The following is a 26297-nucleotide window of genomic DNA, read 5'->3' as shown; positions in this document are numbered from 1 at the left end:
ATTTCTACTCCATAATCAAGATGTATACACATATGTCTAGGGTAGGTGCTTAACATTTTAAGAGAAATCTAAGGTTACACTACATACAATTGAGGCACAGTGTTATTAAACGACTTATTTTTTAATCTTTTATTATTTTCATCATAAATGCACAGCACAACAGTCACTGCCTTCCAGTAGATGTCAATACTTAGTACAATGTACATTGGGATTTAAACGGTGTGTAGGACACAAAGGAGAAATGTATTGTCAAAAGTCAAGCTTGTGTTTGACAAAAGAAGGTCTAACAGGAGATGATTAGCTATAGGCTTCTCTTCAGTTGAAAAGTAAAGATTTGGCAATGTGAGAATAGTTACTCTGACACAACCACTTTACACAAAATGTGAGGACAAATCAAAGTAAAGACCAAAAGGACAATTGATATTTAAACAGCTGTATCTTGAATAAGATTTCCTATTCTGGTTTTGCATACTGCCTGTTCAGTTTTGCTGTATATAATTGCTATGTATAATCCATCCAGATTTTGCATACACAGATACCATAGTGAACTTTACAGACAAAGTTTTCACAGATTGCTCCATATCCTGTTGAGGGAACTTTTTACCTCTTTATTCCTCAAACTGTAGATCATGGGATTCAGCATGGGAATGACCAGGGTATAAAATACAGAAGCCAATTGATCAGTCTCAAAGGAATGGCTGGACTTGGGCTGCACATACATAAAGAACAGGGTCCCATACAACATGACCACAATGGTCAGATGAGATCCACATGTGGAGAAGGCCTTTTGTCTCCCATTGACTGCATTCATTCTGAGGATGGCCACAAGGATCCGAATGTAGGAAACAAGGACTGTCAGAAGCGAGGAAACCAAATTAAATGCTGAAAAAATCAGAACTATCCACTCAATTTCTTGTGTGCTTGAGCAAATCAAATTCAACAAGGGAAGATTGTCACAATAGAAATGGCTAATGACATTATTGCCACAAAAGGATGAAAGGAAAATTTTTATGGTTATTATCAGAGAGAGAAAGGCACTGTATAGGTAAGGGATTGTCACCAGGACAGAGCAGGCCTTGTGTGACATGATCACTGTGTAGAGCAGAGGGTTGCAGATGGCCACGTAGCGGTCATAGGCCATGGCTGACAGGATGAAAAGCTCACTGATGATGAACATGATGAAGAATGCTAGCTGTGTGGCACACCAGTGGTAGGGAATTGTATTTTTATTAGTGATAAGATTTGTCAACATTTTGGGTCCTACAGCAGTTGAGTAACCAAGATCAATGAAAGCCAGGTGTCTGAGAAAAAAGTACATGGGTGTTTGCAGTCTGTTGTCCACTTTGGTGAGGATAATCATGCCTAAATTGCCCACCACTGAGGTTATGTAGATGGTGAGGAACAGCCCAAAGAAGGGGACCCGAAATTTAGGGTGTCGTATGATGCCAGTGAGAATGAACTCCTTCAGCATTGTCAGATTTCTTCTGTCCATCCAGGCCTCTGAGGATACTTACTGTGGGAAGAAGCATTAAAAACTACTGGATTCCAGGAAGCACTGCGAATTACAATTTATCATTGATGTCTTTTTATGTAAGAGAAACCCACGTTTTTTGACTTGAAGAATTAAAAACGATTCATTTCTGTCATAAAACATAGAACCAAATTTGGACATAAGGTAAACAGCTAAAAATGGTACATATCACGACCATTTTATTTTTCTGTTATTTAGTGATTATTAGTACATGGTATGTAGGCTTCCCTGTGATTCTGTCAGTAGTATAGTAATAGTTCTATTTTTTCAGAAATAATTTCACTAAAAATTTAAATGATTTTTCAAGTATATCAATTTCTAAAAGGAAGGTAACAATTCCCTCTATCTTACCCTTGATATTTCATCCAAAGAAAATTATTGTTAAGTTTAAGGAGAAGGAAAGGAAAAATGATCAGGATTTTCAAGATATAATATACATATGAGTCAGTTCTCTAAGTTAAATGTAACTATTATACGTTATAAACTTATTATTAAACAATAAAACAATGACAACAAAAGACTTTCTTTAACTTCTCCATGTTGTACATCTTTATGTGGCATGATATCCTTTTCTTCTAATCCCTTTAGTCTTCATAAACTGCATTTTGATCCACTATATTTAATATACTTTAAACATATTACACATTATTTTATAACAAAAGGGATTGATTTATCTTGAATACAACAGAACTGTATCAACACAGACATTCTACAAAACACATACACAAAATCCCATAACATATTCATTTTCTGTAGATCAGTAAATCCAAGGTTTAACAGTTGAGTGGAATCTTTATTATTTTTCTCTGCTGAATATGAACTAATTTCTCTAATTCTAATTCATTTAACCTGATATTAGTGGCTAGAAGTTATCTACACATTTGCTTTAACACTAGCAGATATATCATTTCAATGAGGTGTTTATGTTGCAACTGTACTTTTTCCACTTAACTTTAAAATAAGTAAACTTTAAGAAAATTTTAAGATTTTTTAGTATGTGAAAAAATATATAAATTTATTTGAAAACTTGTCACTTAAACTTGGAAGTTAAAATTATCCACATTGAGAAATATCCTAAAGTTGTGATTGATATTTTCAATGTCTTCTTGGTTTGCAAACACTATTATTTAATGAAGCATATGGAAAAAAATAAATGTAGTAGAAAGCTGGAAGAATTAGATATTTTATTCCTGATCTGAAGTATTTATTTGCTTACACGTGTTGCTCAAGACAATTAACTATTTCATCTAGAAAAAATAAGACAAGTTGGAGCAAAGATGGTGGATAGATAACATCAGGCTATAGAGGCTCCCTGAGATAGTCAACTTAGAATTCAACATAATACATAATGGGGAGGCCCAAACATAGGGGGATGAATTCTTTCATCCCAGGAAGAAACTAAGTTGAGAAGAACCGATCAAACATACAGTCCTGGTGCTACTATTGGAACAGCTGAAGGTTCAGTGCTCCCACTACAGCACCCGAACTTGTGTGGAAGGAACTCACTCTGCCATCTGAAATCCTGCTGCTTTGACTCACTGGAAATGCAGTCACACTGAGGTCTGGGGTCTGCGAGCTGAATGGAGAGCTGAGCTAGCATCAACTTGTGGTGAGTTATGGGAATAAAAACATTCCACAAAAAAGGGGGCTCCAACATGTGACATTCTGGGACCAGGAAGGACTGACAAGAACAAGAGGCAGCAGTGAATTCAGTCAGTTGTTTCCTTCCTAAATGACATTGGTTGGAGTAAGCTTGGCCTGGGTCACACAACCTGGTTGAGACCCAATAGTTTATCCAAAATCAATTCCCTATGGTGGAGGTGCACACTAATACAGTGAAGGCCTCAGTAGGTTGACTGATGGGGGGGAGGGGCCAGCATATGCTTCCCCTGTTTGCAACTGACTAGCACACTGCAATGGGAAGGGTCACCTAGCCAGCATGCTTCAGAAGAACTGTAACCAACAAAGAAAGAAAGTGGGGCCTCCTGGAAGAAACAAAAAGATGGGAAGAGGAAGCAACAAGAAAAAGTCCCCAGGTCACAACCCTGAGAACATTGAACCAGAACAGATAAATACAAAGAAGAAGGACAGCAAACATTCACTATCAGACATGGCACCAGTGGACATAAAGAGACATCTTTGGGACTCATAGATGAGTTCAAAAGGGAAATATTTAGCCAAGTAAAGCATGATATAGAAGATAAATAAAAGAGATGCTAAGCACCTCTCAAGAAGACACAGATGGAAGAATGGAGGAACACAAACAAAGGAGAGAACCATTTGTTGAAGAATATACAGAAAATATAGAATACATGAAGCAGATTCAAAGAGATCACCAGGAAATTAAAAACTGTATGGAAAGATGGCAAATGTGCTTGAAAGAAACTAAGGCTAGATTATCCAAACTGGAGGACAGATTTGTAATATGGGATTATGAAAGGAAAAACTTTTTTAAAATAACAAGGAAATAAGCAGTTACAATACAAAGGTTAGAAGAGGACAAGATCTATAACTTGAGAATAATGAATGTGAATGAAGAAACAGGGGTACAAACAAAGGAACTACAAAGGCTATTCGCAGAAATAATTAAGGAAAACTTCTCCGACGTAGGAAAATGAAATGATATTCAGATGTATGTGGCATATAGAACTCCATCCAACTACAAACAAAACAGAGTCACACCCAGGCATAAAATAATCAAGATCCAAGAAATTCAATGTAAGAACAGATTATTAAAAGCGGTTAGAGACAAGAAAATGATAACCTATAAAGGAAGGCCCATCAGATAATGCAGACCTCTCAACACAAACCGTCAAGTCAAGAAGAGCCCCGAGAAAAATTTCCACATTCTGAATGAAAATAACCTGCATCCCAGATTGATATACCCTGCAAAACTGTCTCTTGAAATTAATGGAGAAACAAGATGCTTCCAAGACAAAGAGGACCTAGTGAAATTCTTGACCACCAATCCAAGTCTACAGAGAATACATTCTAGAGAGAGAAAAAGGTACCAGGATTCCTGGAACAGTGGCAGAAAGGCCTCAATGAATACAGCAGAAAATAGTAACATAAGAGATAGCCTTGATATGAAATACATTTAATATAATTGAATTTTGAAGAATGTAAATTTTCCATAAAATATATTCCATAGGTTTTGAGAACACATCATAATTTAAAGTTGCACTGTCTACTTCCTTGTTGTTTCTACTTCACAATCCTTTAAAAGCAGCTGCTTACAAACATTCATGAAAACCATCATCCATGTACTACACAGACTCCTCTAGAGAAATACAAAATGATAACTCCAATGCTTTGCATTCTAGGAGTCCAGAAGAACCTGGATGGTAAAAATGTTATGTAATGAGAATCCCAAGAACCTCAGAACTGTGCTCTTCCTTATGAAGATGTGAAAAGCCTATCTAATAAATGTATCATGGATATAATACACTTACAAAATATTAAAAATCATACACTTCATTCATCTTGGAATACTCTTAGATTTAGTTAAAGAATTTACTAGTTGAATATCAGTAAAACTCATCTTGTGAAACAAGTAGAATTAGATAGAATAATGAGTGTTTGAATAGATATTCAATAATGGCACTAAGAATGCCCAAAACCAATACAAGTTTGATTTAGATGGTTCATTACATTATTGATAAAATGTGTTGAACAAACTGGACTGAACTATTCTTAAAAGTATAGATTAATTGTTTATCCATAAGTTTTCTTGTTAATCTTAAATAACTTGATAGGAATAATATATTCCTAGATTGTTCAATCCACTGTTGTAAAATTTCTAATTTTTTTCTTTACTTAGACATGAAATTTGTTCATGTTTATGCTGCATGTTATGAGACAGTTATAACTGATGCAATTTTTGATGATCACATCATGGAAATAAGCATTTGGATCTCCTCAAATATTAATTTGTATATTGAAAATTTCATTCTCTAGCTTTCTGGACATTTTGTAATATATCATAGATTGTTGCAACTAGTAGTGTTATAAAAAGTCATAACTCTTTTCTATGTGAAGATATTATCTATTTTATTTCTATCTTTTCATCCCCTGTCAATAATGATCATTATTCCACTCTGCACTTCTACAAAATTATTTTTTAAAAAATTTCCACCAATGTGGAAAGACATATGACATTTTTCTGTGTCTCTGTGTGTGAGTGTGTCTGTTTTATTTTACTCAAAACAACCACTGCTGATTCTATTGATATTGGTGAATGTGACATTTTTTTGTGTTGGACATTTCACTAACATAATAATCTTGAGTACCATTTATGTTTCTATAAACAATTTTTATCAAATAGTTCTATTTTCTCTATGTCTTCCCAGTTGGAATGTTACTAGAACATTTTTGTGGAATTTGGAAAGATTTCTAATGGGTATACAGAAAACATAAATAATTTAAACATTCAAGGCACCTCTGGAAATGACCTGTGCTACTACATTTTTAAGAATTCTAAGGCTATAGTTCCTCAGAATGTGAATTTATTGCAAGAATATCACAAATGTATCAGTGGAACTGAACAGGAAAATGAGAGATAAGAATGTATGTCTTACGGAACAGCCACATATGACAGAGTACTATGTATTGATGCTGTGCAGAAGGTTTATTTACTTCATAGAATTGGAGATAGACATAATTGCTATAGAAGCTGGTGACATTGAGTGTTCAATAAGTACACTTAAAATCAATTGAGCGTACATTAAAAACTTAATGATAAGAGAAAAATAAAAACGTTAATTTTAAATGTACCTCTACATGTCTTTAAATTTAAAAAAATTAAGAAAATCAAAATATAAATTCTAGACAAGTTTTACAATGTATTTACTGATAAAATTCACTTTATCCAAAAATTAATTCATAATATTGATAAAATGTGAAAAAATAAAAAGGAAAACAAAACAAATGAACAAAAACAGTAACAATGACTGAATGAATAAAATGATAAATCCAAAGAAAAGAATTCTTGCTGGGTGTGGTAGTGCACACCTGTAATCCCAGGATTTGCGCAGCTGAGGTAAGAGGATTGCTGTGAATCTGAAGTCAGTTTGGGCTCTATAAGCAAATTCAAGTCCAGCCTGCACTACATAGTGAGACTGTAGAAAAAAAAATAGAATTCTGCAGAGCAGTTTGGATAGTTTGGAAAAGCTTTCTTCTCCAAATGCACTGCACTACAATTTTGCGTATCACCTGCATTTTCCTGAAACTCAGCTGAGTCAGTGTCTTACTTCCCTTCCTTTTCTTCCACCCTCTTCTCCACACTGCACTGCAAGGAAAAAACCATGGAACCTCAACCACAATTGTACCCTTTCCCGGGGCAGCACAAAATCCACAACTAACACCAGGAACTGGGCAATAGATCACAATCTCATGAATGCTTGGGGTGGGAAATAACTCATGTCATTCAGGTTATTTTATAAAAATTGTCAAATGTCTGGAATAGAGATAAAGGAGCTGGTCAAACTGAGATCATCAGTCTCCAACTCCAAAAAGAATGGGAAAAATGAGAGACAAGACAAAGGAAAGAAAAACCAAGAATAGCTCTAAATTAAAGATTCTAATAGGTAGAAAACTTCACTAGACTTTCAGTGAGTAAGCATCATAGTCTGTTTACCTACTCTGAATATTTAAATACTCTAGAATGGAGGTGTGAACACCCAGATTTCTGTATTTCAGGTCACCTAAAATCTTATAAGGATTGTGCTTCCATTTCTTATTACAAAAAAGTCTGTTACATTGTTCAATAGGGAAATACTAATTGCAATAAAAGTGGAATCTGTGAGTGTATAAAAGCAGTTTAAATCATTCCTAAACTCAACTTTGGAAAATGTGCTGCTAAGCAAATTCCAAAATTCTATGACTTACAAAAAATGTGACTTCAGTATTATCCCTAAGATCACTCAAGTTCAAAGTCAATTCTTTTTATGTGGCTTATAATAACCCTTACAGATTTTTTAATGTTTATATGAAGATTTTTCACTTGTTATTAGCACATATCTAGTAATATAAATGTAAATATTTTGTCCACTTGTTTCTATTGCAGAAATACTTAGGGCATTTTCTTAAATATTTTTTATTACCCATATCAACTTCTAACAATCACAGACAACTATGCCATTATGCAAGATTCTACAGAATTGGGAAGAATTTTAGGGACAGATTTACATGGCTTTCTTATACCTGTGCCATGTTACAGCCAACCTTGGACAGGTAGGAACAACTTCTTGTCTGTTTATTTTTCCTATCCTCCAAATATACTTTTCAATATTGACTTTGGATATGACCAGTTTGTAAAGTTAAGTACAGGTCAAATCAGGATGATGATTATTTTTCTTCATATTGAACTATAATATTAAGCACAATATAAATAAGGAACTGGAATATCCCAGCAGAGAGTGACGAGGCATTAAACACTGTGCTTCACTACAAAAGGGAAGATAACCAGGAGAGATGGAGGGCAGGAGGGGCAGGAAGAGAACTGAGATGTGCGATGTCCATGTACCAACTCCCCATGAATGCAACTTTTATGTACTGCAAACCTGGACTAATACAAACAAAAGGCTTTGAAAAATGTCCAATTTCTTTCAAGATCATGGTTATAGGAACGCATTGTAACAAAACTATTAAATGTTTGGTGCAATTCATGGTTCAAGGCTCCCAAATTCCTTAATGAGAACCAGGTCCATCCTGACACCTCGTGTGAGGGAAGGGTGAATGATACCTACAACTGTGACATGCATCTGGGGAGTCAGATGAACCAGGACTAAAAAGCAAACAAACAGAACACAAAACTAGAAAACAAACAAACAAACAAACAAACAAACAAAAAAACCATGTCTATTTGGTTTATAACTCTACTACAAGTATCTCTCCTTGACCTTCTAAATGTACTGATAATAAACACTGCCTTACGACATTAAAATATCTGAGGAATATTTCCAAGCTTTGTGTCTTACTATTCACATGGAAATACCTATGATAAAATACAAGGACAGCAGAGGCAAGAGCATCCCCTCATTGTTGTATCAGCCTGAGTGCTGACGCCTGCTTTCGGGCTTCTAACACTGCTACTGCAAATACTGTCATAAAGCAAGTGTGCCTGTCCATCGCTTATCACCTGGGCAATTTCTCACCTGTTCTGCAGCACAGTAGGGTTTTTTCTGACATGATGATGACTGTGCACCCTGTATTTTGTTGTTTTCTGGTAAAAATTTTCAGAGAATTTGAAGGTACCTTTAAACTGTATAGGATTTAGCATGTAAGGTACAAACTAATAAAAACCAGGAACTTCCAGGCAGCTATTTAACATTCTCTGTGCCATGTTAGAGCAACTCTGACAAAGAGTTTTGCAAGAAACCTCAAAACATTAAAAGAATAAACTCCAGTTATTTTAATAAACTTTTCTTTATACGTCTTGCTCTGTCTCTAACTTGGCTTTGTCTGATATACTCCACTCTCTCATATCTGCTGTCCTGAGTTACAATCTAAATAAAGATCATACCAGTCTGTTCTTCAGGAGCTACTCTGGTGGGGCTGGGGTTTGTACCATGACAGTTCTAGTGTCCTATGCTATTAGTAAAGGAAGACCACAAATTGCTGTGGCTCAAGTGATACGCCAAGAAGAGAAAATGACATAATAACTGGAAACTCCTCAAGAAAGATATCAGGATTTGAGTTTTTCATAGCTAATCTGTCTCTATACTCTACATGTGAACAATAGTATCTTTGTTAAGACAATATTTTAAATGGGGAGTTCAAATCATGCTTATGACCCCATTATGGTCATTGTTTATGATACCAGTATAGTGCAATTATAATAATGAATAGAACCAGGGCCCCTTTTTTCCTCATGAAGATAATAGTTTTAAAACTACATAGTTGTAGGTAGAAAAGAAAAACATTAGTATGTTAGAAAATACTTAGTCTGAGATTTGTGTCTACTGTTCGCAATTTTATCTATTCTGCATTTTAAATAGAAATGAGTCACAGATAACCATTGGAATGAATTTCATAAACATAATGGCTAGTTCCAACTACTCACCTAAAATGAAAAAAGAATTTTTGTTCCCTTGAAAGATAGCTAACCAGAAGCCAATGGAAGAATTTATAACTGTCTGTGCATTTGGAAACTTACCACTGGGATTTAAAATGTAATTTTGTGATATTCCCAAAGCTTCAAAGAAGAATAGTGACACTTAGTTTTTCTTAATTATCTAGAGTATTTTTGATTTTCATACTGAGAAATTCTTATGAACAAGATTCATCTGCTTTCCTTTAATATCGCTTTTAACAACCTGTGCAATTGTCATGATTTAGTTATACTATCTGTTGGAGGCATGAATTCTTCACCCGTAATTGCAAAATTCAGCATTTTCACTGTGGTTTTCGATTTTATATCTGTAAACAATAACAAAACTCTTTACATGTACTGATTCACAAAGTTTTTGAATTATGAATGTGTGCAGCTTTAATATTTTCAACCTCAGAAAATCATCTAACCTTTTATGAGACTTATAGCCAGGCCTAAAATGGTCACCAGTCCTTGTTAATCAACCCCAGGTCAATTCACCTTTTGCTTCATCTATCTTTGACATGAAGTGAAGGTTTATTAAAAATTTAGAAAATGTATTTTGTCCCTAGAGTTTGAAAAGTATTTCTAATAATTTCTTAACACTTTTTCAAAACAGAACAAATCAACACAAGATCCAAGCACACAGACGTGATTATGGGGGAGGGGTAGACAATATCTTTTTTTAATTCATAATGTTAAAAGTCATTTTCATGTTTGAACTATTTTCTAGGGTATGTCTAAATAAAAAAATACAGTATATCAGTGCTAATGATCCTAACCTCAACTACAGATTGCTTTGTTTCAGGAACACTTGCATGCATAAACTATCTTGAACTTTCCAAAATATTATTGTATGTAATATTAAATTCTATGACTCAGGTTAGCTCAGCAGTAGTTTTGTCAGACCCCAATTTCTTTTTGCTAAAATTTGATTTATTTTATAAATTTAAGAAAATTATGAAATAATTTATCAATCTACTTATTAGCAAAATGAAGAATAAATTAAATTTTAACCTAATTTCAAAGTGTCAACATACTTCCTTCTTTTTTGGTTTATCACTTTAGAGACACCAAAATTTACAACAATATATATGAAAGAAATGTGAAATCAGTCTATATTAAAAAATATGTTATCAAGTTTATACTTCCAAATTTTCATCTTTCTATATTAAAATAGTAAGTAGTTTAACTATGTTATACATAATATAGAATATTACATGAAGGAAGATATAATTAAAATAGAGTAATGTAAACATTTTTATGACTGATGTCATCATCATTTCACTTTTTTCCTGTTGCATATTTATTTTCCGGGAAATTGAAATACTTTTTGTAAATTTAGGGTCCTAAAATATAGTATATTCTGTATAGTATAATATAGAATGTCATCAGAATAATAATTATGGTTACAGAATACAGAATATTTAAAGTTTTGGATCATTTATTCTATATAGTTCATCATAAATTTCATCATCATAAAATCCATTCAGAAATATTTGATAATATATCATGTCTATAGTATATAATATTTAATAGTAATACATATTATTTAATTATTCCACTCAATTATTTGGGTCACACTTTTTAATTACACAGACAATTTTTGTTACAAGATGAAACACTAACAAATCTGTCATATGAATAAAATCACAGAAATTAAAATAATACACACAGTGAAGCACACGTGGCAGATTTATTGAGTGTCATAGAAGACATCCATGAGGATGAAATAACAAGTATGTACGTAAAACAGTGTACTACATAATGATTCCTGACAAAATTATTCAAATTAAGGGTTATTTCTGCTTGTTTTCTTCCAGTCATATTTTCAAATGAATGCAAAGACCCTTCCCACAATAGTACACTAGCATAGGAACACGATTTAGGGATGTCAGCAGTATGAAAGAGAAACAACTAAAATACTGTGCCATGAATTAGGCACCGTTGCACGAATAAACAAAGGCGGGTTACGGCTTTGCAGCGAGTATTTTCTTTCTATTTAGTGAGGGAAGAATGAGTGGCACTTGGCAGAGAAAAATGTGCAGTAAGGAAAGGAGATCAAGCTGGTGGACGCCAGAGGGCTGGAGAGCCTTGGACCCCGGGGCGGAGCTCAAAAGTGCGTTTCAAATCGTCGTGGCAGAGTATTAGGAAAAGTTTTCAATTAGCAATAATAGTGCCTCGGATAAACCTCACTGGCTGTGATACTGCCACTGTGTGGTGGTGCCCTCCTGTAACCCCAGCACTGGGGAGGCTGAGGGAGGCGGGCTGTTGCAGGTTCTAGACCAGCCTGGGCTACAACGTGAGCCCCAAACCAGCCTGAACAAAGTAGTGAGACCCTGTCTCAAAAAAAAAAAAAAAAAAAGTGCGTTTCAATGGAGTGCAAACTCATAACACATTCTCACATTCTCACTAAATGGAGCAAATCAAATGTTGTATTGCAATACACAACCCAGTGGAGGTGTTTTGACCTACAGGAAGCATATACGAAAACACATCAGCAAGAGAAAAAGACGCAGTCTAAGTCCACCAGCGGAACTTTTGAGCACATTATCACCACGCATGCCCTCAGATTATTACATTTGAAGGAGCCAGCTGAACTTGCAATCACTTTTCGACCTTCACAAACTTTATAGAAGTACACAGAGAATCAAGGAAACACCGTGCTTACACACACATTCAGAGGCGCTCCCAGGCATAAGTGGATGTTGGAAATTTTATCGCAATGTTGGCAAATCTCACAAAACCCATTTCATTCACATGCCAGCTATTTCTCCTGATTCACCAAGGATAGACTACTTAGCTTACTCCCCATGGGGGCTGTGGACTGTAAACCGATTTTGTTTCCTGTCACACTGTTTTCAAGTTTTATAATAAAGGGAATATTCCCATTTCTCACGTTTATACAAATATATCTAGTACAAAAATTATAAAATCTAGGTATATAAAAGTATATAATAAGTGCAATGTGTTTGTTTCACTTTCTAGAGTAAATAAAGGGAATGGGTTCAAACTCAACTTCATTTATAGGAAACATAAGTCTGAGAATTTTTAGAAAAGATATTACATAGTGGTTTTTTTTCCCCCTTTTCTTTTTCCTTTGGTAATTGTGATTCAACTCACACATGATCTAGCACTTGCCAGGCAGGCACTTATGCCACTGACCTAAATCCCCAGCCCCTTTCCCATATCTTTTGCAGGGCATATTTTACATCTTTATTTCTCAAGCTATAGATCAATGGATTCAACATGGGGATGACCAGAGTATAAAATACAGAAGCCACTCTGTCAGTGTCACTGGAATGGCTGGATCTGGGCTGCACATACATAAACATCAAAGTCCCATGGAACACTGTGACCACGGTCAGGTGGGACCCGCATGTGGAAAAGGCCTTGCGCCTGCCCTCTGCAGAGTTCATCCTCAGTATGGCTACGAGGATGAGCAGGTAGGACACGGACACCATCAGAAGAGAGGAAATCAAATTAAAAGCTGCTAAGATTCCATTTATCACTTCAATTTCATGGGTGTCAGAGCAAACTAAAGATAACAAGGGGAGAGTGTCACAGTAGAAATGACTGATGACATTGTATCCACAGAAGGACAAAGTGAAAATCTTTATAGTAATCAGAAGAGACACAGATGTGCTGTAGAGATAAGCAATCACCACTATTACCCAACATACTCTTGGTGACATGATGACAGTGTACAGCAGAGGTTTACAGATGGCTACATAGCGGTCATAGGACATGGCAGACAATATAAACAGCTCACAAACAATAAGCGCAATAAAGAAAGTCAGCTGTGTAGCACAACCATAGAATGAAATTGTATTTTGAGCCACTACAAAATTTTCCAACATTTTAGGTCCTATAACTGTAGAGTAACCAAGATCAGTGAGAGCTAGGTGTCTGAGGAAGAAGTACATGGGCATTTTCAGCCTGGAGTCCACCTGGGTGAGGATGATGATGCCCAAGTTGCCCACCAGCGAGGTCAGGTAGATCACGAGGAAAAGTACAAACAGTGGGGCCTGCAGCTCTGGACGATCTGTGACGCCCAGCAGGATGAACTCAGTCACCACTGTGAGGTTGAGCTCATCCATCCAGGGTGCTCAGAAAACCTACTCAGAATAGAAATATCAGCACAGTCAGTTGTTTTTCAGTATTATCTATCACCTGGAAAAATTTTACTCTCCAGACATATTGCACACAAATTGATTCAAATTTTCCCACTTAGAATAATTTAAAATTAACACATATTTTAAAAAACTTCACAGGTAATTCTCATCTGTTATGATTTCCCTCCCAAAAGAATATTACTTTATAACCATACTTAAACCATAAGAATACTTATACGTATTGCTTAAACCATTAGAATATATGGAAAATTACTTTGGATGCATAATTTAAATCTATGAAAGTCTTCATTTGCATAAAATGCTAGCAAATCCTTACATGTTAGAGGGAAGACAAAGAGAGACTTGTTTATTCAGTGAAAGTTACGCTACCTGAAAATAGTTCTTAAGTGCATGTCCATGTGTACTTTTGGTATTTCTAGTGAGAAAAGCAACATGGTGTGATCACAGTGTAAAGCAGAGGGTTGCAGATGCCCATGTAGAAATCATAGGCCCTTGAAGGAGGAATAAAATGTTTTCTAATGATGAACATGATGATGAACAATTATTTAGAAATTGTTTTTCAGTTAGATTAAAATTCACCAGTAATTTGGGTTCCACTCCTCTTGAAAGACCAAGATTGAGAATCTTGAGATGTGTTATTAAAATGTACATAGATGTTTGTAGCGTGATGCCTACCTTAGTGAGGATGATCATGCCCAAAGTGTCCACCACTGTGATTACACAAATGATTAAAAAAAAAACTGCTCCAAGAAGGAGACCTGGATATCAAAGCTAGCTGTGACAACCTATAGAAAGAATTCTTTCAGCACTGACCCACTTTTTTGTGTATTCAGGCCACTAAAAATAATTACTGTAGCAAAGCCATTAGACTCACTGGGTTTTAGGAAGTAGCACCCGCTAAAAATCTTTTAAAAAGCAACCACTAATTGTAAGATAAATCAATGATTTTTGTCCTAATTTAAGATGACCTAGCTCCATTGCTGAACCTAGAACCATGTTTAGAATCCTGTAGGACATAAAGTAGCTGGTGGACTTTTATTTCTCAATTATGTGCTGAGTGTAGTTACAAGCTACAGTATATACAACACCTTTTGTATCTGTAAGAAAGGCATGCTTAGAAAAAGTTTAAAATTGATTGATAATTCTGATACTTTTTACAAAAATTTTTTCATTAAAATTCACAATTTATTCTACTCTTTAAATTTTTTTTCAGGAATTATAATGAAAATAAAGAGCCCTCTGCTTTGTCAGTATATACCTGCAGTCCTAATCCTAAATATCAACCATTTTTAAGACTATTTTAGGTTAGTAGCTGAATCTTCTCACTGCAAGCCAATGTAGCAACATGTATTGTAGTAGATCTTGAAAATTAATATGATATACTTAATTTTTACTTGTTTGAACGTGTTTAGACAAGACCAATAATTACGTGATCTAGAAGAATAAAATTGGATACAGCATTGACATAAATGAAATACATTTATTTTGCTTTACTATCTGTAAATAATATTATCATGTTTTATAGATCTCCCATCAAAAATGCATGAAAAGCCTTGATTTAACTATAGTAATGTAAAGATTTTATTTTATTTCATCCATTTTCCTGAGTTTTTGCTTTCAGACTCTTTAAATAAACTTGAATCAATTAAATCAATACTTTAGTATAGTATTTACTAAAGTAGTCACAGATTCTAGTGAATAAATAATCTAATTTATGCACAAGCATCTATTTAAGTATGTGCATATGTACGCTCACCCAGGGAAATATTTGTGTATTTGTAATGATGTAAGAGAGCGTCCTTCCAGGAATTCATGAGCCAAGGTGACCTCCAGAAATCCTCCTCTCAGTTTCTCCAGGCTTCTTCTCCAAGTCTTGGCTGCTGTTACACATCCTGGGGAGTTTTAGAGTTTCCCTGCAGGCAGATTTAGTGGGCTTTTCCTTACTAATAGCTACCATATCATGTGGCTTCATCTGCTCAAAAACAGGGCAGCATTTCTGTGTTCATTATCGTTAGGGATTTTTCTAAGTCTCTGAGTTCTCCTACATTTCTCATACTTATCTAGCACCAAAATATAAATCGAATGATATTAAATTATATAATAAGCCCTTGGTATTTGTTATACATTCCAGAGGAAAAAAGAAGTGGTTTGACTAAACTTCATTTATGGGAACTGTAATGCAGAGAACTTTTAGAAAATATATTGTATAGATTCTAAGTTTGTTCCATGCTCCTGTTTCACTGGTCTCTAACTTGGAAATTGTCTTGCATGTGTGTGCATGTGTAGTATACTGGGATGTGTGTGTTTCACCCTTCATTTCTCCTATCAAGAAAGAATTGTCCTCTGTGGCTACTTATTTAAATCCTAGTAATTATTGGAGTTACTCAATTTTACTGAGGGCTTTTATATTTTAAATAGTAATATCCAGGGTATTTCAATTTGCATACTAGTGTGTAGTTAATACATATTTCACAATAATTAGAGGAGTTCATTGTCTATCAACACAAAGAAATGATAAACACTCAAAGAGAGGCAAATAATATTAGTCCTAATTTAAACACCATATTGTATACAACTGTTTATTTTTTATATTATGCCTCACAAGCACATACACAGTTTTGTTTATGAAAAGTAAACACCAAAATTTGAAGACAAAACCTGAATCCATAATATATACATTTAAATACAACAAAACATACTGACAAATTTTGCTTGCAAAATTAATCATAATTGGAAAAAGAAATGATAATAAAGCTAGATCTAAAGTTAGATCAAGCTTATATTCTACTGGTCTCTAAGCTGGAAGTTGTTACACACATGTGTGTACTGGTGTGTATTTGTATGTTTCAGTGTAAAGATCAAACCTAGAGCTCACTACCACTAAGCTGAAGTCCTCAGCTCTTGGAATTGTACTTCATTAGACATATGTCACTGTATTTAGGACAAGTACTGAATCTCCCAAGGGAACATGGGGCCATAGAAACCAATTCTTGACACCAAAAAAAATTTCTTTCATTGGCTTTTGTACTCTGGGCAATGCAATAATCAAGAAGAACAGAAAAAGCTTTTTTATTGGCCTTCAGGAACTGTTTAAGCTTTCCTTAGAAACACTGAATTATATAGTTCAGGAACATTTAAAAAGTGTCTCTTCTCTCTGGCACCCTGTAAAACATCGGGTGGCTGTAAGGCAGATGAGGTTTCTGAGTGCGCTATGGCAAAATACATCCCTGTAATGACTATTTATTCTCTGTATAAATACTGACACAGTTTACTTTATCAACAGGGACTTAGGACATCATAATTCAAATTCTACTATTCCCTCTGACTTTCAGCAGTCTAGGAACAGATATTTGATGATTTAGATTAAAAATGCATTATTTCACTCCATCTTGAAGCTAATTGAAATTGAAAAAAATCACAAATACTTAGACCTTACGTTTAGACTTTGTAGTAAATAAAATACATGATGTAGCCTACCTGTGCAGAGAGATTTGCTAAGGTTCACCACCTGAGGATCTTTCCACAGCACTACCTTGACTTAAAGATTCAAGTCCAGGATCCTGAGGAATAAATTCCCAAGTGCAGCCTTGATTCCCAAGGGCAGGAAAGGAAGACAAATACTCATTAGTCAATTCTCCCCTGAAAATGTCACACAAAATAAAGTGCAAAGAATGATGAAAGATTCACTAAAGCAATCATATTGAGTAATAAAAGAGTGCAAGGCTTGCTTTAACTACTGTACACTCTTTCCAAACTGCTGGCCTTGGGAACTCAGCAGTTAACAAGCATTGATGTAAGTTTATGAGAAACCAATGATACAGAATACAAATTCAAAGTTTAAATAATTCTAAATTGACCTGACACTATTTTTTTTATAATTCATAAGATACCCATCGTATACCTAGCATTATTTCTAATTTTTAATGTAAAGCTATAGGACACAAAACAGATTTCCATAGAATCCATTGATTTTCTTAGATGCACCTAATTAACATTGTCATTGCGTGTTTAAAATATTTTCTCTTTTTACCTCTGTTAAGTTATGTATTCTAAAAGCAGTACAAATACAAAATTGTTTCAGAAGATTTTGTTTGCCTACTCACAGCCTTTCAAGTTATGCTCTGAAAAGTGTATTTTATTCAAGAGATTTGTGGACTAAGTATCTGATGGAGTAAATAAATGAATGCGTAAAGAAACAAACAAAATATCTGCCTTCAAATTATTGTCTCAGAGCAAATAACTCATAGGATTATACCAGTTTTGCATGTCTATTTCTGGTAACTGAGGAACTCTTTTGAAGATAACTATGCAAAATAGCAACCTTTATTAGGTTGTTCAAAACCTTGTTTTGAAAGCCATTTTTTTTTTTTTTTTTTTTTTTTTTTGGTTAAAATCCCCAAAGCCTATGTTTTGGGTTTTTTGTTACCTTGAAAATTAATCTGCCTTTTTTATTTGCCTTTTTTTGTTTATATTTTTCTGGTATTTTTGTTTTGTGTGTTTTGTTTTTTCACTTTTAAACAAAACAAAATAATAAAATGAAGTAAAATAAAATTAAGTTCCAAAAGTATTACTTTATCATGTTTTGAAATCATGTAATGCTTTTTTTTTTTGGTTTTGTTTTGTTTTGATTGCTTTTGTTCTGTTTTGTTTTGCTTGATTTTATTGTGTGGACAGCTATTTTGAAGAAAATGAAGACATTTTGGTAGCCATTATTGAGTTTGATTTCCTGTTGTCTTGTTTTGAAGTCCTGTACCACTTGCATTGTGCTATTTTGATTTACTTTATTGTTTGGTTTGTTCTCTCTGTTTCTCTCTCTCTCTCTCTCTCTCTCTCTCTCTCCCTTTTTTTCCCCATACTAGGGATCGAACTCGCAACCTCACACTTGCCAGGCAGGTGCTTATGCTGCTGAGCTAAATCCCACAGCACGGTTTTGTTCTCTTTAAAATAAAATAAAACAAAATAAAATTAAATAAAATAATTATGCTCAGACATTAACATGTCATTTGCAATGATTTAATTCATCACCAAGATCAATTAAATTTCATGAATTATGTTAAAATTTACATTTCACCTGCTAGAATATTTTCACATTTTTAAGACAGGGATATTATCCACCTAAGTATTACTCAGTAACAAAAAATTTAAAATGTATACAATGTGATACAGCAGTTTTTCTTTGGAGTAATTCATCCAAAAGAATTAAACAGAAAACCTCAAAGAGAAATGATGACTTTTCACGATTGTTACAGTAATTTGCTGTAAGCAAGATACAGTTAGTGCATGCATGTCTGATTATGGATGAATGGATACTGAAAACGTGATCTATGCCTGGCAAGTAACAGTAGTTAGACTTAAAAGGGAAGAGTATCCTGAAATATGTGACAACATGGATAAAATTTGTGGGAATGCTATTTAGCTAAATAAGCATGTTTTACTTTATCAGTTTATCCAACTTTTATGAGTTAAAGAAAATAGTCAATCTCATAGAGTACAAAGAAAAGTGGTGTGGACAGGAACAATAGTAGATTAGGGGGAGGAGAGGGAATTTTGAAGTTACAAAGTTCCAGATACACAGCATGAATAACTTACTGGATCCGGTGTACAACAAAGTCACTACAGTTAAAAGCATTCTTAGGGCTGGGGACTTAGCTCAGCGGCATAAGCACCTCCCTGGCAGGCACACGGTTGCAAGTTTGATCCCTGGTAAACATTTTTTTCTGTACTTAAAAATTTGCTAAAAATGAAGAACATACATAGACTGTTAACCTGGTAAAATTATTTCTTTAAAAAGGAATCACATACTTACATTGTGGTAAAACTGGGTTCGGAAAGGAAATGACACCCCAGAAAGGTAGGAGGCTGGAATAACTTAAAGCCAGGCCCCATTTGCATGTGCACTAGAACTTTTGTGTGATACATAAGCAGGAGGTACAAGGGTGGTACAGAGGTGAGACAGGACAGCCTGGCAGTTCTTCTGATTAGCCAGCAGGGTGAGGTCACCAGACACCAGGCTACATTAATGGTCATGCAGCTTGTATAATCAGGCATCCTGCATGCTCAGTTATGCTCTTGTAATTACAGTGGTTAAGAAAGTAATTACAAAGCCATGAAGCGGTTATGCAGGTTTCAGAAGAACAAGGTTTTTTACAAGGATCAATTTTTCTGCTGCAGCGTTTTCCCTTCCTCTTTCAATATGTGATACAAGAAGTATGGAAACTGAAACTATTGTGATAACCAGTGGCAGATAAAATAAAAATAATGTGATTTTATTTTGATCAACTATTCAGAGAATATGAATCTCAGGACATGGAAAGGGATTGAAACTATGCAATGGATTGAGAGGAGGAAGGAAGGTGGAGAAATATTCCTCAGTAAGAGACTGCAAGTGCTGCTAACATCTTGAGCCTCCAGAGAAGTTTGGTTGAACAAAATCTGTGCACATGATCCTTCTCACTGAATTGTTCAGAGTGAACTAGGTAATAGTATATTGAGTTTACGTCAACAACTTAAATGCATTCAGAATTTCACAATTTGAAATATATTTAATTATTCATGCTTTGAATTGAATTTTTGATTTTAAATCTCTTTAAATTTTGCATGAATTTGCTTTGATACAATTTACATATTATTTTCACTTACAAATGCTAATTTAATTTTCTTTTGTCACATAGGTGTTTCACATTAGATTGTATTTGCAATGCCTTCAGTCTTATGATAATTTAATAAACTCTATACAGATAGCTTTATGAATCATTACTTGGCAACAGGACACATTCACTTTGTACTTGGATTTGAACTCAAAGCCTCATGCTTGACAGGCAGGTGCTAAGCCAGAGCTACGTCTCCCTCTCCAACACAACACATGTAATCTTCTCAAATTTAAAAGTTTGAAAAAATGCACCACATGAATTTACTCTTTGATGACATTTAGAAAGGTTTCCTCTAGTCATGATTGTTCTAGCAAATGCCGCCTTTATGAATATGTGTTCATGTAAATGAAACTGCATTCATGTTTGTTGAGACTTACACAGAAATAACATTGACTTTACTTATTCACACTAGTCAGCGATGTATTTTTGTCATTAAATTTTATGTTATATAAAAGTGAAATTTCATTCTCCTTCCTTTTTTCCTGAATATCATTTTTCATCATAACAAGCTCTCATTTCATATCTGAGCCTGATCTACAATTTTTCATTAATAAGGAGCTGTCTTTGTTATCTACAAATTAATGCTTTTTAAAAATATATGGTATAAATTTGTACATATTTTAAATTGTTTTAAAAGATTAAATATCTGATACTGCTAATTTATTTTTCACATAAATATAGATTTTTGAATCTATCAACATTTTCTGACTGTGATACACACTGTTCCTCAAATTTGTAACATACAAAATTTGTTAGATATTTGTGATGATTTCATAGGAGTATTTTTTTACTCCATCTATACACCACTACTTGGTAACATTATGTATAGAAATTTTTCAGATTTCTGAATTTTCAACAGTGTTTCATATGAATTTACAATTACATTCTCAGATTATTAAATTATACAAAAATATCGTGAGATATTTCTTTTTTGTGATATATATATATATATATATATATATATATATATATATATCTGCTTTACTATAGGTCAAAAGGCAATCGCTTATTAATTCAATATATAAACAATTGTTTTCTTTTTTTTTTTTTTTTTTTTTTGGCTCTTTTTTATTAGTACCGGGGATCGAACTCACGACTCCCTACTTGCAAGGCAGGCGCTTATGCCGCTGAGCTATATCCCCAGCCCAACAATTGTATTCTTTTTATTTATCAGGACTTCTTCTTTTATTAAATTTGTAGTTATTTTTATGACGCATTTAGAAAATTCTAAGTAATAAATTTATCGATGTGATTTTTACATTGCGCTTTTGTTCCTTTTACCTACTGAATTACATGCATCAACACACACACACACACACACAGACACACTCAGAAACAGCAGCCCTTGTTTACATATCCAGGTCATGTGTGTGAGTGCTGAGATTGCACTTAGATATCTGCAGAGTGACTTGGGGGAATGGAGGTGACAGAGCCTTCCGGTCAAAGCACACACAAAGGCAAACACAGTGGGAGGAGATGTTCTGCTGATACACGTTTGTGATATTATCTAAATTTGTTAAACTGTAAAAGGGATGTTATTGGTAGAGTTCTACTTGTAGAAAGTTTTTTTTGAAACTAAAAAATAAAATAAACTATGGGTAGACATGAGTATTGAAATAAAAGGAATTTCATAAATAAAAATGAATGCTAGAAAGAAGACAAAAACAATGTCAGTCTTGGGAATTCCTTTTTTACTGTTAATTTGGTTGAGGTTATTAATATTACTGTATTTTAGAAATTTAAAAATTTATTCTCAACCCACTGATGTGAGGTGTATATATATAGTTTTTAGCCATTTTATCATTTTTGCTTTGGGGAATGCTATCTTGGGTTTTGAGTATAAAACAAAACATCAAAACCACAATTAAATTCAATATAACTTACTTTACATATTGTAAAAATGAGCAGCTAATTTTTAAAATATTTTACATTTATCTTTGTATCATATCAGATAAATAATCCTCTAATACTTGGAACATATGCCATCTCATTATTTTTATGGGAAAGTTCTTAAAATTGATTAGTTCTTTCTTCATTTAGTTGAATTCACAAATCAAGCTGAATGAATTTGATTTTACAATAGTAAAGTGGTTTATATACAAATTTACAATTTGAGATCCTATTCATTGAAGATTTCTTTTAAAAGCATTTTTGTGTCCATATAATTTAAAATATAATACAATAGGCTTATGATTGTAACCTGAAATATAGACTGATTATTTATAGGTACTCCTTGAATTTTCTGAGTTTTTCCTATACATAGTAGTAAACTCTATTGACACAAAAATTTAGCAATCATTTCATAAAATACACTAATTTGTGGTTTTTATTTTTTAATATTTTTAATATTTTATTTTAAAGATGAGAAAACAATAAAACCAATCAAAACAAACCAGTGTAAGAGATACAGGTCTTCAAATAAAGTACAAAATCAACAATAGTTACCATAATACCGTTTGATGTCTTCAAAATAGCCGCAGATAATTTTGTACATAGTAAAAATCAAACAAAACAGAATAGAATAGAAACAATAAAAACTACACAGTGAGTGCAATAAAGGACTTCAAAACAAACCAATAGTAAACCCAAAATTGCTACCATAATATATCTTGCTATCTTTGAAATATCTGCTCCTGCCATCGGATTTGACATAATCAAATAAAACAAAAAAGAATAAAGTACAACCCAACAAAACAATGAAAACTATATAGGACTTCTAAAACAAGACTGGAGAGAATCAACAATGGCTGCAAACCTCAGAAGGAGATGCCCCTAGATGCCACTCTGTGTACCACTATCCTCGGAGCCTATGATCGGACCACTGGCGCTAGACCTGCAATGTTCGTGAAACTCCAAAGCACCACAGGCATCCTGTTGCATTTCACCCCCACAGCTATCACCGCCTGTGCTTCTCTGGATAAGCCTGTCACTTACTGCAGGTAGTGGGTTGAGTTGGTACTTCTTGTTTGCCAGCCTATGCGCTGGAAGGAACTGGGGTCTGGCTGTTCCAGTCTGGCAGTGGCCCCTGCATGGCACTGGTTACCAGAGAGGGATTGTTTGCTGGTGTGGCCTAATTCCTGTTTTTTTTAAATTAATATTTATAATTAAATATGAATCATTTAGAAATTATTTATAAACAATTTTATAAGTCCAATAGATCTAATTTCAAAATAAAGGAAATATATAATTATAAACCTTAACAGCATTTTTCTGTTTATATTTAGTCATTTGTCAAATTATATCAAGGTTTACAATGAAATTACATAGTATGACATTTTAAATCATTTTATGATTTTATGAATTGGAGTACTAGAATCTTTTCTTTTTATTAAAGAATAAATTTACACAGTCTTCTGGTCAACAATTACTTATATTAGCATTTCATTTTAAACATTTTAAACATTTACTTTTTAGAAATTACAATAATTTCATACACAGATAACATTTCATTTTGTCAATTTTAAACATTTATTTTTAGACATTACAATAATTTCATACACAGATAATACCATATAGTTTATCATGGTAAAATCATGCAATTCATTAACTCATGAGTAGTATTTATTTCAGTGTAACAATGTATGCAGGCTTTCATTATTCAAAAAACTCTTCTTATTCACACATTTGGACCACACAGATTACTTTGTGACTTGACATTGCACTACAAAAATAAAGAGTTTTTCTTTGACACAAGTACAATTCTATGGATATTGTACAATGTATTTTCCAAAAATATATGAAGATATAAAGTTTTATGAAATAAGTACCTTGAAAAAGAAGTATGTATACATATTATATTACATTCAAACTAGAAAGCTAATAAAAAACACTGATGTAGTTCCAAGGATGGCATATTTTAAAACAACAACAACAATAACAACAACATCTTGCCATAAGAATCAACTCTGAGGAAAATCTGTCACAAGAAAGAAAGGCATTAGACCTACTTCACCACAGAATGGAATGCTTAGGAAAAGAGAAAAAATTACTTTCTAGCATTTTTTATTTCTTTTGGACTGCAGGTACTAATTTATCAAAATTAATCTGGTAAGAAAAATAAATAGCTCAATTATTTATATGCTAAGGATGAAAAATTTTATCTTGATTATTATATTTGCTCTTATAAAAATCAATAGATTTAGGTTACATCATTTGCTGCAGTGAACTTTTGGAGGATATAGACTCCCTCACCTCAGAGGTCACCATGACCTCTGAGTGGCATTTTAGTCAGATCCTGTGACACTGCTCCTCACTGCATCACCCTGCACTGAGTCTTTTGAGACAAACGTAAAAGTTCACTGTAACACAGTTTATCACATTGTGTGAAGCATTGACCAGAAATACTGCATTTGCTTACACAAGAGCAGGCACTCAAGTACAAACATGCAGACACACATGTGCACACATATGATAATAATGGTTAGGAAGAGTACAACAACCATTTCTACCTCTCAGGACTTGCAACCCTTCCTCAGTCCCATTCAGCAAATCTACTCTCATTCACTGAAATTTGGGTCTCTAGATCCTAATCTCATTTTACTATACTACATTTCATTTATTGCTATGTTTTTAATTTGTTTCTGTTCTTCAAAGAAGGCAATATTTGCTTGATTTGATCACTAATTTTGCACTTAACATTTATGTTTAATTGTTTTAGTCACTAGTTTTTTGTTAACCATTTAGAAGTTTAGCTATTAAAAAAAGGCCATGTTCTGAATATGTCCCATTGTCATTTTTACTCTCTTTAAATTGCAATGTAAAGAAATCAGGTTCTCGTGTATTATATAATCTGTTCCCATAAATAGTTTAGAAATTCTTCCCATGTGTGAATCTCAACATGTATATCTATCTTCTCGGTATTATAGGGAAAAGAAGATTAAAACAAACAACAAAACAAGTTCCTAGAAAAACATGAAATGAAAAAGACATATAAGACCACAATATTAGGTGATCTACAGTAGTTACTATGCTTTCTCTTATTATTTTCAGTAGAATTTTTCACATAATCAAGCATTATATAGTTAAGCATAGCATTACATAGCTATTTTTATAAAAACACATCTTTGAAGACATTGTAGGACTTGAAAGCAGTTAATAATCAAAACCAGAATGGCTATCTTTTATGTCTTATCATCTTCAGAGTAGTTGCCTCTTCTCTTAGACTTGACACTATCAAGCATACCAAATTCGAATAAAATCAGTCAAGGCAAAATAGCGGTCTAGCAAACCAGCTTCAAACAAGATCAGTCATAGTAAGACAATGTAAGTAATACAGGGCTTCAGTTTAAATTAATAAGAAATTAAGGATAGTTGCCGTGGTATAACCTGCTATTTAGGGTTACATGTCTGTGCCCTCAAATTTATATGAATAGACAGAATGGAACAAAATATAATCAAACTAAACAGAGTAAGACTACTGTGACTTTTAAATCCTGATACACTTGTAACAATGTCCTCTGCCTTCCTTTTTAAGGCAATTCCTCACCTGTGTCCTTCTCAGGACGCTTTGTATTTTTGGGTCCCATTAGCTCCTTTAGTTTTTAGATTACAGGGTCAACCTGTTATCTGAGTGTTGCTGAACATTTTTATCCCTGAGCTTGATCTTGAGCTGTACTCCTTTACTTACTAAAGCCACAACGTTTTCCTTCCTTATAGCTCAGTAGTTCTCCACTGCAAAAAAGTGTCATAACTTTCCAACCTATCTGCTGCAGCTCCCTATTTCTCTCTGGTTTCCTGTCACATATAACATTGTTTTCTTTTCTTTGACTCTCAGTTTATTAACCTTCTTTCAGGTTGAGTGTTTTTCCTATTCAGAGCATCTCAATGTATCCTGCCTCCTAATCTACTCTGCCTGTGTTTCTTTTTTGTTAGTGTAAATAGATACTCTGAAG

The 26297-nt window shown here is 33.8% G+C and overlaps 2 protein-coding genes and 1 pseudogene across 2 annotated transcripts; all 3 read right to left on the bottom strand.

The window, feature by feature from the left end:
- Nucleotides 1-565: 565 nt before the first annotated feature.
- LOC100725085 (olfactory receptor 8K3-like) lies at nucleotides 566-1492 on the bottom strand. The gene has a single exon (XM_013146422.1). It carries the CDS (start codon nucleotides 1490-1492, stop codon nucleotides 566-568), a length of 927 nt encoding a protein of 308 aa, XP_013001876.1.
- A 10239-nt stretch (nucleotides 1493-11731) lies between these two features.
- LOC111755317 (U4 spliceosomal RNA) lies at nucleotides 11732-11845 on the bottom strand (annotated as a pseudogene).
- A 146-nt stretch (nucleotides 11846-11991) lies between these two features.
- Nucleotides 11992-13732, bottom strand: LOC100724814 (olfactory receptor 8K3-like). The gene has a single exon (XM_063229265.1). The coding sequence runs from the start codon at nucleotides 13718-13720 to the stop codon at nucleotides 12773-12775; it is 948 nt and encodes a 315-aa protein (XP_063085335.1). The 5' UTR covers nucleotides 13721-13732; the 3' UTR covers nucleotides 11992-12772.
- Between the last annotated feature and the right edge of the window lie 12565 nt (nucleotides 13733-26297).

The sequence above is a fragment of the Cavia porcellus genome, unplaced genomic scaffold (assembly GCF_034190915.1).
Source record: "Cavia porcellus strain 051 isolate PalLab524CR breed Dunkin Hartley unplaced genomic scaffold, mCavPor4.1 scaffold_17, whole genome shotgun sequence".
NCBI lineage: Eukaryota > Metazoa > Chordata > Mammalia > Rodentia > Caviidae > Cavia > Cavia porcellus.
The sequence above is the reverse complement of the archived record's forward strand: the minus strand, read 5'-3'. Positions and strand labels throughout refer to the sequence as shown.

Excerpts from the sequence above, each read along its gene's own strand:
- LOC100725085 (XM_013146422.1), bottom strand. The coding sequence starts at position 1,492 with ATGGACAGAAGAAATCTGACAATGCTGAAGGAGTTCATTCTCACTGGC.
- LOC100724814 (XM_063229265.1), bottom strand. The coding sequence starts at position 13,720 with ATGGATGAGCTCAACCTCACAGTGGTGACTGAGTTCATCCTGCTGGGC.